The sequence below is a fragment of the Taeniopygia guttata genome, chromosome Z (assembly GCF_048771995.1).
Source record: "Taeniopygia guttata chromosome Z, bTaeGut7.mat, whole genome shotgun sequence".
In the NCBI taxonomy this organism is placed as follows: Eukaryota; Metazoa; Chordata; class Aves; order Passeriformes; family Estrildidae; genus Taeniopygia; species Taeniopygia guttata.
The window spans coordinates 7,869,714-7,883,356 of NC_133063.1; the positions used below are offsets into that span (position 1 = coordinate 7,869,714).

At 35.7% G+C, this 13,643-nt stretch overlaps 1 protein-coding gene across 5 annotated transcripts in view; it reads right to left on the reverse strand.

The window, feature by feature from the left end:
- Positions 1-13,643, reverse strand: part of HOOK3 (hook microtubule tethering protein 3) — an 81,456-nt gene that overhangs the window by 39,775 nt on the left and 28,038 nt on the right. For 4 of the 5 annotated variants that reach the window (XM_032744307.3, XM_030258123.4, XM_030258125.4 and 1 more), the window contains exons 4-6: positions 10,721-10,771; positions 7,723-7,855; positions 5,588-5,655 (exon numbers count right to left, since the gene is read on the reverse strand). In XM_032744307.3, coding sequence (XP_032600198.1) covers positions 5,588-5,655; positions 7,723-7,855; positions 10,721-10,771 — 252 coding nt within the window. Of the gene's footprint in view, positions 1-5,587; positions 5,656-7,722; positions 7,856-10,720; positions 10,772-13,010; positions 13,107-13,643 lie in introns of all 5 variants that reach the window. The other variant, XM_032744308.3, reaches the window with a different exon arrangement.

Genomic DNA, 13,643 nt, shown 5'->3' on the forward strand with positions numbered 1-13,643 from the left:
CTTCAATTTAGAACCCTATTTCCTAAGCTGATTATCATTTAAACAAAACCTTCCAATCCTTCCCTGCTCTGTGATGCTCATACACACTTCGAATACTGCATTTCACCAGCTTTTCCAGGTGACTAACAGGGATATCCCATATTAGCCAAATACTGAACTCCTCTCTGTATTTTATATTCCACAACACTGTTCACAAACACACTTTGGACACAGGTACTCACACACATACAGGCAAGTTTCCCCTGCTAAGTCAGTGCTTTCCAACAGGCAGGTCCCATGCTGTATGCAGCCTGCAAGGGTGTACACAACAGCGTGGCCCTAACAACCACCGCCCCTTTCTGGCCCTGTCACAACTTTCTCTTTGAAAAACCAGTTCAACAATTGGAGCAGAAGGAATACAAGTGACCACACAACCCACTAGAGGCCACTGTAGTGTCATTGCTTTCTGTGACTTGCCATAAGGCAAGCCATGGCTAACAATACAATTCCTATTTTCTTCAATAGGTTTTGCCATCTCTCCCAAAACATCCTGTCCTTGAAGAATTCTTAGCAGAAATGTCCAGAAAAGAGGACATTATCTGGAGTAGGATTAAATGCTGGAGATATATATTCTGGGTGTACCATGAATGCACACTGCAAGTGCAAATTTCACTTCACAGGGTTCATTGAGGATGAAATGGGGAAATGTGAATGAGGCATCAGGGGCACGAGCCACAGATACATGTGCAGATGTATCTCATGTGCAATAGAAAGCACCCTGAAATTGGATGGTTCATGGTATGTATGGTGGAAAAGCTAAAGATGAAATTTAAGAGATCATTTTGTGTCCAGTACCACAATCAGACAAAGAACAAGAATGAGATTGCTAGACAACTCAAAAGGAATGAAACTTCTGAACATCAGTTAACTGTAAAAAAACTGTAAAATGTGGGATGTAAAGGCAGAATTATCATGGCAAAGGAGTGTTTCCATCTTTTCCTTACATATCTCCTCACATACTCTAAGTATGTGAATGGTTTATGCAAGAAAATGTCTTGACTATGCTCTGCTTCAGGATTGCTTGTACACAGCTTATCTCCACTGAGAAGCAAAAACTTTACCATAAAATAGAACAGCCAATAGAGCACACAACTCCACTCACCTACCCAAACTTCCCTCTCTTCATTCAGACTTTTTGAAAATTTCAAGAAAACTTTTACTGAATGCTATATTTTAAGATTTCATACAGATAGGCAAGATTTCATACAGCTAGGCATATCACCTTGAAATACACACTACACCTTCCATCCACCTAAAAAATGCAAGATAAGAGGCATGCCTAGTTTTCCCTATTTTTGACTTTGTTTCTGGTCAATCAGCATTCTTTGATATTACTGAAATTTAGAGTTGCAAAATGCTCATTTAATCAGTTATCTGCTCAATGGCACATCAGCTTTTTCTGCATTATTTATTACTAATCTTACAATACTAGTAGCTTTTCAATAATTTTGAAAGCAAAATTAACTAACTGTTTTCTTCTGTGTATTTCCTTTATTTAAAAGCTCACAGTCAGAAAAAATTCATTAAATACTGATGTAATTTCAGAGCTTTATATGCAATGTGCAAGCGTAATACTAGAGTATGTGACGTTGAGAGGTGTGCAGCAATGTTAATACTTTTGAGTTTAGAGGGGCACACTTCATTTCATTTGTATTTCAAATCAGTCAACAGAATAAAAAGCAGGAGGAAGTGTCCTTCTTATTTTCCTTCACATCTCTAAGTTTTCTTCAGAACCAGTCTACAAAGGGAATAAAGGTTTACCTCCACAATTTTGCAGCACTGGAATTTGCTTTCATTTCCAAATTAATCATTTAGGGTAAATATAGTATAATCACCTATTTTCCCATGTAACTTAAATGGAGGATGATGTGCAGAGATTATAAAAAGGGAAACATTAAAAATGTGCTTGCAAATTCAAGCGATTGCATTAGGCCTCTACAGGAGAAAGAAAATCCTGCTTAAGAGCTTTCCAGAGCGAAATAAACTAGCAACTAGCATTTACAGGCTTGTTCTTTTTCTGGTTTATTTTGCATAGCGGTCAGTATGGATTTTAAATGGTGCCATTTCCAGGACAGCATGACAATTCTTACAGTTATTTGTGCAGTTTTATAAAAGTAGCTGTCATTGCTTGTTAATCCTTTACATCTCTATTTTTTCATACTTATAGCTTCAGTATGATATCTTACATAATACTTGTAGGTCTGCTAATCCTGTATTATTAAAACCTTCCCCTTTTAACTGCTTTCACTGTAAAATATGAAGAAGCTGCGTTGTCATGGATACATGAAGATTACGGAAGAGGCATAACTATCACAAAACCTGCATGCATGAATAACATGAATTATGAAAGCCTTTTTTCCCCCCACACATGATTTTGCATAAACAGTTGCTCTATTCAGTTGATGATTTTTAAATCAAAAACTTGCTTTATCTGAAATGCTTTTTCTACAGTTAACAACACTGTATAAGCTCACTTAAGTGCCCACAAAGCAATTTCAAAACCTAGCCTCTGTATTCACGTTCTTTTTCTTTCTTAGAACATCTTTATGTTAGTTTTTATGAGTCATGGCTATGTTTGACACTGTATATCCTTTAAAGCAAGCTCGACTTTCTTCTTCCTCTAGTTGACACCCAGTCTACCTCTAGTCTATCTGTTGATAGACCCAATAAAATACTTCTATATCCTTCTTAACTATTCAAAAAATAATTTTACTTCAGACAAGATAAATCTTTAAACAACTAGGACAAAATAGAGGAGGGAAAACCAGCACAAAACCAAAAAGTGGAAGTAACACTATTGGTGTTACCCCAGACAGTAAGCACTTTTCCTACTCCTCCCTTGGCAAATTTTGACACTACTCCTGACACTATTCTGACTCTCAGCTTGACCTGCACAAAGAGCTGCTAAGTGATCAAATTTAGAGATGTTCTAAACAGCAAAGGCAAACAATTTGTTTACCTCAGCTACCGCCTTCATCAACAATGAACTTGGCTACTCCAGAAAGATATTGGGAAAATGACAGAAGGGGAAGGAGGAAAGGGAAATATATAATGGGCAAAATAATTTCTCTAAAAAAGTATTTTGGGCCTTTAAAAAATCTGAAAATCATGAAATAAAAAGACCCTGTTATATTACACAGATGAATGTATTCAGTCTTGTATCTTGTGCACAACTTATACTTTGATACCTACATCTGCAGATTAGCATCTCAGATTCTAAGTGGAGTCAATACACCAGACCAATCTGACTACACTGGAAAACTAACAGAAAATAATTGTTTCATTTAGAAAACCTTTATGGAACACAAGGCATATTTCAAACATTTAAATAACTGAACAAAATAAATTATGAAGAACCACAAGTCACTAAAAATTAAACAACTGAATAAAATTTAGCATATAAAATGCTGCTTCTACCATTGAAAAATCACCTTCTTCATAAAAAAAAAAAGAGAAAACTTGTTCTACTGTACCTTGCAAAATAATTCATGAGTAAAATGATTTACAATACCCAAAGAAGCATCAAAAAATTTTGTACATGCTCAGCTGAATCAGAAAAATGAATTACATAATACATCAATAAAGCTTAGAAAAGTGTTCTGACATTTTGAAAATTATGTCTTCTGACAAAATTTTGAAGACTATCCACAATGTCAAATGCTTTAAAATGCTTGGATTAGGTGATATACTAACTTCTCCAACATTCATCCATAGCTAACTTCTTACATACTTCTTTTTCTAAGTCACTTGAATTGCAGGAGCTGCTATGAGTCTAAGAAATAGAAAAACCTCCTTACAAAATCTCACCCCTTTAAATTCTTCCTGTATCAATCTGTGCTGGCTATGATCAAACTCCCAGAATAACCTTCTCCATAATTTTGCCAGGCACTGAAGTGAAGTAGATCTGTAACTGACAGCATCTTTCTTCTTTTTCTTCTTGAAAACTGGAATATTTGCTAGCTTCCACCTGACTGTGACGTCTCCAAAATCCAAGCCCATTGAAAAATAATGGAGAGAGGCTTTGCTCTCAAAGTGCCTCAAAGTCTTAGATACTTTTCTGCCTCTTCATTAAGCACGTGAGATCCTCCTCATTTGGTCCTGAAATGCCTTTGATTTCTAAGCAGCTTGCAAAGTAGCATTAAAATCACTCAGAACTGTGCCAGTAGCTGAATACTAAGCTTTTTGATTCACTGCATCTTAAAAATCTTTTCCAGAAGAACATACCCTTAACCTGTGATGTCTTCCTATTTCTACTCATCATGTCAGTGAAAGGGCACACACACTAAACAAGTTCACAGTTTACTCATTAAATGCTGAAAACTGTGGGCTGCTTCAACAGGCTATTTTACCAAAAAAAGGAGACTTTTAAAAAAAAGATTATATTTTCAATACAAAGAAGGAAGATAAAAGAAGATTTTTCTATTTCAAGGTGGTGCAAAAGACAGTGATGCTGCAATATGGGTTTTATAAAAAACACTAGAAAAGCCCACCAAAATACTGCATATTACAGTTACAAAACTTTCTAAAAAGTAAAACATGCCAAAACTCCAGAAAACTGGTTCTTGACAGCACTGACTGGAAGATGATTTAGACAACAATTCTTTTGATGCTTATTTACAAATCCTCTCTGCTGTGTTACTGCCAGCAGTCCGCACACAGAGAACTGAATGTTTGACTGCATGGATACAGCACTAGTCAAAGTGATGACTGTGGAAAGATTCCCTTGTAGGGTCACTGATACTTCTTTCTCTATTCAGACATTACAGAGATGAGAAATTGCTCTAAAGCCCAATGTGGAATTCAGTTTCTCTTGTTCAGAAGTAACAGGATTATTAGTGGTTTCCTGTCTCCCCTAGGTAGTGGCCTTACCTGCAGTAAACATCTACAGACTTCTAGGCATTTCTCTTATAGGCACTTCAGACTTCTAAGTCACAGAGGGGCTTCAGTGGCTTTGATCTACTTTGTGTAGAAGTGCACAAAAAAGCACTTCTACAAAATGTACTGCAGTATACTCACTGACTTGTAAAAACATACCAGCCTATTGTATTCATATATGTTCATGCTACATCTCATTACCCAATTCATAATACTACAGCTGACAAAACAACACTGTTACCCAGTTCTTTTTCTTTTCACTTGTTTACTAAATTAAAAAAAAACCAAAACAACAGTTTATGAAATTTTGCTTCTTTCAAGGTACAAATTTTAACAAAATTCTACAGTAATTGTTATCCACAGAAAATCAATCTAGTGCACTTCAGGATTGACAGGGTGAGGAAAGAAAAGGAAAGGGAACTAGTATGAAAAATATCTAGAAGTTTCAGTCTTCTAGATTTAAAGAAAAGTGGGACGGACATTCAACCAGAGTTTTTTGTCATAAGCAATATTTTTCTAAGGAAAATGAAGAAAGTTTTCACTGTAAAAAGGCAAAATCTAGTCCCATTTATTTTCTTTACTTTCAACCAAGTTTTTCCTAAGTGAGAAAAAGCATACTACTGTAAAATAATGAAAGACTGAACTTCCACACACTATGGGCATCCCAGCATACCTCCTGAATGGCTGTCATGACAACATGTTGAACTGATTCTTCCATCATCATTATGGTCTGGATGTACTCTGAAAATAAAAGCATTCTGAAATGTCAATGTTGAAACTCAAGTCACAGAAGTTAAGATCAGAAGCTGCATCCTTCGTACAAAATGACTAGGTGCCACGGATGACACTGAAATGTATAAACACCAGTCAAGTCCCACCCCAACAAATTCAACCAGATTTTATCAGAAGCCTGTTCAGATACAAATCCAGGCTAATTTGAACTCTACAACAATGAAAAAAGTACATGATTACCTTTTTCCTCCCCTGGCATCTTACACTTCTGAAAAACTGCTTTTATTCTTTTCTCACTTTGTTCCCAAACTGTTCAGGCTCTTGAAATACATGATCCATGCATAAGTTGTTCTTTTCTGTAAGTGTAACAGTAACAGCCTGACTTCCTACAGCATCCTCATTTTAAAGCGTTTTCATGTTCATTTTTGGTGTCTGTTTTTATTTCTGTAGCACATCACAAATTAAGTTCCCTCCACTTTTCAAGTTCTCAGCTATTTTGTGTACATGTGAGCTACACAAGAGGTACCTTGTAAGACAATACAGTAGTCAGAAGAAGAAATTCTGTAATTTAGACTGAGTCAAGGAGTAAATGACTTGCCCAGTAAAATACCATTCCAGTCAAAGATCATCTCCTTTATTCTTTTAAGGATGTGATTAAGAGAAAGACGCTGGGAAAGAGTCACCTTCAAGTGAGAAATTTGGTCATGCTGGATCTTGCTCAAAGTATATAAACTTAGATTGTTCTGGTATTTCAAATGTGCATTTTTAATGTCCAGACTGAAAGAATTAAGGGGACACAAAAGCAACATATACTTTCCACTGGAAAATGACAAATAGTCAACAAAAGGAAGATAATTTTATATAAAACAGAGATGACAAGAAGTTTAATAAACCAGTGTTATTTATGTACTTGTGGAAGAAAACTACTCCAGAACTTCCTGATTAAGAGAATAGAAGTACTTCAGAAGGAGAAACTAAAGTGATTTAGTCACCTAGGAAAAATAGAAAGGGGAAATTAGCTGTAAAGTTAAGTGCACCATGCAAGAGGAAGACAAAGTCTTCCTCTAAAATCTTGGCAGCCATCAAACACAAAATGAGCTATATCTAGAAGACACACTTATTTGATACAACTGTCACACAAATACAGTAAAAAAAGTCTTATTTTCCAACACATCTATTTTTCCCACACATGACTACATTTCCTGTTTAAAGTATTTAGAATAGGTGTTTGCATTTGCTGTTAACTTCATCTGGCTTGAATGAAGTATAATTTAAGGTAACTGGGTAACAATATACCGCCTGCTTGCCCAAAGCAAGTTTAGAACATGGGACACTTTAACAAACATCTCCATTGCTCATCACATCCTCTCTGGCAGCTCCAAGATAGATGAATGGGTCACTACTGTATTTGTGCAGGTCTGAATTACAGTCAGTCCCACGGGGGTAGAGAGACAAGAGTCTCTTTCAGGGACTGCTAGAGTGGGATTCAATTGTCTGGCAATTGGCCTGAAGCAACTTTTTGGATGACCTTATTGTGCTCCATCTTCAGCTGCTGACCAAAAGGGTATGGTTGCCAGCATTACTTTTTCATATTTGCCAATCCATAGAAAAATCTCAGAAGCTACAATAACCCAGGTTCACACCAGACATATCGTCAGACCAAGCACCAGTCATACTGATGGCTTTTGGCCATGTAGTAAAATGATGCCTGGAATGCATCTCTACAATCAAGAATTATGCTGAATAATGCAATAATCACACTTTTCCATTCTTAACTATCCTGATCTGCCCCATAAATGGTTAAAAGGTGTGCCAAATAATTTTTTCTTTGCAGACTGATTTTTCAGTTCAGCAAACCAAAAGGGAAAATACGCATCTTGGAAGTAAATTCAATTCCAGTCTGAGTCTCCAAAAGTAGTGAAGCTTGCACCAAAAAACAGTTACTATCTGTACAATAAAATAATGTCGTCATTACTGTTTTTTTAAAAATCTCTTCTGACAGAAATCCAAGAATGATAATTTTTCTCCTTAATAGTTGCACAATAACCAAGAAAACACGTCTTCAAAATTTATTACCTTGCTTCTGTTCACAATTCACAGCACATCCCAAAATAAGTTGAAGCATTCTCCCAAGCTCTGCAGCATCAGCATGCTCTCCAATCAGGTTAACATCAGGAAGGGTGAAGTCATTTATCTGTTGCCCTAGAATCTGCATAAAATCAAGGTACATACATGGCTGTATCACTGCACATACACATATCAATTTCTTTCATACAAAGATGATTCAGAATCAACAACAGCAATTCACTCCTACTTTACTATAGTTTTGAGCACACCTTCAAAACAAACTAAATTGCTTAATATAACATCCCACTATAAAATCATACTGTTTGATACAAATAATATTTGGAAAAAGATAAGCATTACTGTCTCAACTCACAAGCAACTACTAGGTAAACACTTGGCAAGATTCTTTCGTAAAGAATTAAAAGCTGAAACATGTTTCACCTATACAATACATATATATAACACTGACAGGTGACAAATATAAGACTGCAAAAAACTCAGATCTCTAGACCTCACACTTTTAGCAAATTTAAGGATATCTGGCAAGTCTTACAGATAAAAAAGCTGTTCCATGGAAGAGAATCTGAGGTAGTAGTACAATGATATGTAATTAAACAGCCCACATGCAGAAAGAAAAGCCCTGCAAAACAAAGGCCCGTGTGACTCGCTATTAGTGTTATCTGATTTATCATTAAAGATCATTAAGGATTAATGATTGGCAGTAGAAGGAACTAGACAATTCTGCTAAATTGTTCTTTACTGAACAGAGGGTTGAAAATATGAATATGAAATTTAGAATTAAACACATCACTGACACATTAATTGCAGATAAAAAGAAACTGTAACTTCTTAAACAGGGTACAATATGGAAACAATGACTATATAGAAGGTATCAGTCATGTGTTTGCTGCATGCTCTTTTTGTGCAATACCCAAGAAAAACAGAAATCAGGTTAAGGAATTCATAAAAAACAGCGTATAAGAAGAATACAAAGAACACAAGTTATTGTGAAGTTTAGTAAGGCTGGGTTTCATGGAAGTGTTGAGGTTTTGTTCTGATTAGCTACGGAGTGTTTTCTGTTGTGGAACAACAGGATTTTTAAGCAGTTTTCTCAAAGAATTAACTTCAACACTACTAAAAATCTCTGCATACTTTAAAGCATGCAGATTCACTCTTGTTGGAAAAGACTTTCTTTAGGTCAAAAGAATTATGTGAATGCATCAACCACAATGAAAAATATTACCATCATATACAGACTCCACTAGCAGAAAATACAATGTATTTTGATTCTGATATGTATTTATATATTGATCTGCACTTCTTGAATTTCTTTCAAATGCAATGCTGGGTTTAAGTTAACAATACTACAGTGACCTCTTAGTCACTGACAATAAAATTTCTATGAGGAAAGCTGAAGGGAAGAGGTAAATTGGAAGGCACCAGTAAGATGTGAAGGATGTGAAAGTGTGAACTGAGTTTGAAATAAACAATTTAAAGAAACAAAGCAAAAAAAAAACCCAAAGGCCCTAAAAGAAATATGAAAATGAAGGATAGACTGTATAATAAGTACCTTGAGATGAAAAAGAGCATTTGACCCATTTTCAAAAGACAAAAGAATGATACATTTACAAAAAAGTTAAAGTTTCAGTTCCAGAGCAGCAGAGGTCTACAGCAAGATGAACTGATGCAGAACAAAGCATGAAAGCTATAAATAGTTAACTTAGGCTTCTTGTTCTTCTATACTTTAATGGACAATGACAGCAAATGTAGCAGTTTTACCGATTGTTCTTCAGAATGCAATACAAATTTGAGGCTGAATAATATTAGTATATACATTTGTCAAATGCTTTTAACTACATCAGGTAAAATCCACATACATATCTATATTTTCGTAGCAAAGGAGGGAATACTGTTGAGGAAAACATAATCAGAATTTATTAGTAGAATCCACAATACCCCTACTATCACCTCCAGCATTGCCTCAGCAGGAAAACTACCAACCTAAACCGAAATCCAGTGAGATTAATAAATGTGCACTACCTTTACAGAAACTAATCAGCTTGAATCCACTCAGAACTTGCCTAACAGTAAAGTTTTGACACTAGAGACTTAATCATCATACATACTAACCAACCAAAAAGAAGCTTGCATCACTTTGTCTTAGTAATATTAATTTTCCATAACAAAAACCTGATCTGTTTCTTTTTAGTGTTCCCAGTCATGACCAGCTTGCTTAATCATCACTTTTCAACATTTATTTAAACATGGATAACTAGTAATTTACTGAAGATGACCTCCTAAGACTAAATTTTTCTTTCTGAAGTACTTCAATTTATTAACAAATAATCTCTGTAGTGTTTATGAGAAGACAGTATTTTGAAACAAGCAGTGTCTAGAACATGCATACTATGGATTTTGTGCTGCTGTCTGTACAGATCAATTCATCTCAAACATCACTGAAAGCATATTTCAGCTGAAGGTTCACCACTGAAAGAAAAATACTGTCTCCTCTGGAGTAATTAAGTGCTGAGTTTGCTAAAAATAAGAGAGAATGACAAGTAATGAGTCCAATACACCTGAATTAAAATATTTAATTTAAAATATTAGTATGGGGAGAGGCTAGAAAGGCTCTTTACTCACTCTCCTCAAGAGAAAAGTAAGCAAAAGAGCAGACTTCAACTGCAGAGGAGGAAGGAAAAAAAATCAGACACAGGTACATTACAGTACATCAGACACAAAGCTATCATCAGAACATAGTCAATAAAGCCATCTGTTCTTCACATGAGAAAACTTGTGTGTCAGGCTTCCCTGGAACTCCTGAGAGTTCAATAAAGCAGGTGAGAAGGTTTGAAGAAGGCCAAGACTAGGAAATAGGCCATGAATCACTATATATGCCAAAAAGAAAACATCAGAACTTAACCTGCAGAATACAATTTATCTTCCTCAGGTTAACTAAAATACAGATTCAAAAGGCAAGCAGATGCAGATTAGTTCAAATAGTTCTTACCTCATGGTTGTAATCCAGTATTCCTTTCAAAATTTTCTTCAAGTTGCTTACCTATTTGACAAGAAGGAGGAAATACAATAAACACAGGGAGCATTTTACAGAGAAATGATCATAAAGTGGGTAATCACAGAAAAATCACACAAAAGAAGGATATAATTACATCTATTTACACACAGATAAATTTGGAAACATGAAAGTTATGCAAGAGGCCCTTATGACCAGACTTCCAGATGTGATCACAAATCTTTATGAATTCACAGAACCCATTTAAATTTATGAGAAATATATCATAGTCTTAGATAGACTTTAAATCAGATCATATGCCATGAATGTTTTTAGATACTTGTTTATCTTAGGATTATCTTTGCACCCAGAAGTTGAAATATTATTTTCCCTCCTTTCTGCTCTTGAACTATCCTATTAATCTACTTTCTGCAGAGATAAACCTCTTCCAAATCAAAACCAGATACTGCTCAATATCATCCTTTATTGTCAACTCATATTATTTGTTGTTTTTTCTCATTAATTATTCCTCTTAGTTCTTTAATTTTTGTTCTTGTCATTCTCTGTCCCTCTTTCCAGTTTTTACAAATAAATGTCTGTCTTACAGTATCTGGCAAAATCCACATTTCTCCAAGATGACTTCACTGCTATACAAAGGTATCTTCTGTTCACTCACATAACCAATGGCATCAGTTAAGTACCTCCTGCTGTACAGAATGTATGTCACATTCCTCTAGTACTGAGTATTGCTCCCTTCCCAGAAAAAACCCATTTGCATCAAGTCTCTGGAAATACAGTGTTTAAAATTATAAAAATGCCCATGGGTCTCACATGGTGAAATTCAGAGGAAAAAGAAGAATCTTTGCTGAAAGTAATTGCTAGATAGAGATTACCAATTACTGTTCAAGTATTTAAGAAAAGAATTTACAGAATAGAAACAGCACACTGTTTCCTGAGACAGCAGTGGCTGAGGAAGCTGGAGCTGTTCAGCCTGGAGAAAAGGAGGCTCAGGGGTGACCTTATCACTCTTTACAACTCCCTGAAAGGAGGCTGTAGCCCAGGTGGGAGTCAGCCTCTTCTCCCAGGTAACAAGAGATGGGACAAGAGGAAAAGGCTTCAAGTTTTGCCAGGAAAAGATTTTTGCAAGGAAGAGCATCAGCATACATATCTTTGTCAGAAAGGGTTATCAAGCATTGTAACAGGCTACCCAGGACATGACTGAGCCACCATCCTTGTGGTGTGCAAAGAGCTGTGTAGATGTGGTACACTGGAACATGACTTACTGGTGGACTTGGCAGTTTATGGTTGGATTCTATGATCTTAAGGATCTTTACCAACCTAAATGATTATATGACTGATGTTTAAACAGGATCTGCAAAGACTAAAACCAATAGAAACAGGCTTCACAAAGTTCTCTCACTGACAGCAACAGCCACAGCAGCAATCTGTGGAACTGCAATGAAGGGAGAGCAAAACCTCTCAAGTTCTAACTGCCTTTGAAGACCACCATAAATTTTATATTCTTGACCACATTCCAGAAATACCCAGTTAGGAGATTCTGTCCACTGACAAATTATTTACCTTTCAAACTACCTGATGGCTGTTAGGAAATGTGATACTGAAATTTAGGGACAAACTCAACACTTCAGTATGGTCAAGAAACAAAATGAGGTGATGAAAGTAAATTCCAGACTCAAGAAAGGAACAGGATACACATACTAGAAGATTTTTGCGAAGAAAACCAAAGTGATAACAATCTGATTATCTGACTACTATTAATCCACTCCCTTTTGGAAAGAAGTGCCAGAAGTTGACTCCTTATTAAGATATAGGAACATTCTGACTATCTCTCTAATCACTGAATTTTAAGGCATACAAGAAACAAAAAAATTAATTTAGTCCTGAAAAGTGACACATCAAATGCCCTGACAACCTAGAAAGAGAACTGGAGATGCTACTTTATAGCATGTATTTATTATCACTCCCCAAATGGCATAATACACAGTTTACACCTTCTACACCAAAGCACATACGTTTTCTGTACTATTATACAAAACACAGCATGATCCTTTAAGAGCTGCAACTATTTCCTAGGTGTCTGCCCAACAGCAACCAAGACCACTACTCAAAGGCAATGTGAAATCATAACCAAAGTCTGCAAGAGATATAAGAATTTAAAGAAATCAAGAAATTTTATTTTTATATCAAATCACCACAAAGAATATTGCACTGATTGGAATATTATTTTCAAACTTGATTAATTAAAATCTTCTGGTTTATAATTTACCTGAGTCTGCTGCAGAAAGAGCCACGGAAATGCAAGGGCCATGTTGCAGAATTTAAGTCCAGTTTACCGATGAGAACATTTGTGAGGAACCTTGAACTTGAACATAATCCCAAAAAAATGAGAAACCAAATGGAAACCTGTGAAATACTTCCTTCCCTCTCTCCTTGTAAGCATTTTTGAATTAAAATTCCTTAAACACAAAAAGCCACCTTCCTCTATATACTTTTTATAGCGCTTGGAGTCAAGATACTGAAACAAAATCCATATTGATCAAAATTCATTATGAAAACGAGCACATAGGGCAGCATTCTTGAAAGAAGAGAACAGTGAACAAACGGAAAAAGAAATCTTCACTGTCCTATTTCACTCCACTGTCAATCAACAGTACCAGGGTAGCTTGTTTTCAGGAATTAACTGTACCATCTTTGTATTTGGCACACAGTCAGACAATTGTGAGATTAAAGTAGCTTCTTTATAGACTTCTTTTAAGACTAAGACTGGCTTAAACTTAAACATGATCTTCAGTATTACTCAGACAGCTCTCAATTTTTTTTCCTAACTAGCTTGCAGTCAATAAACTTAAATGGTTTTAACTGCCCCAGAGAGGATCATCACAGGGAAACTACCACTAAT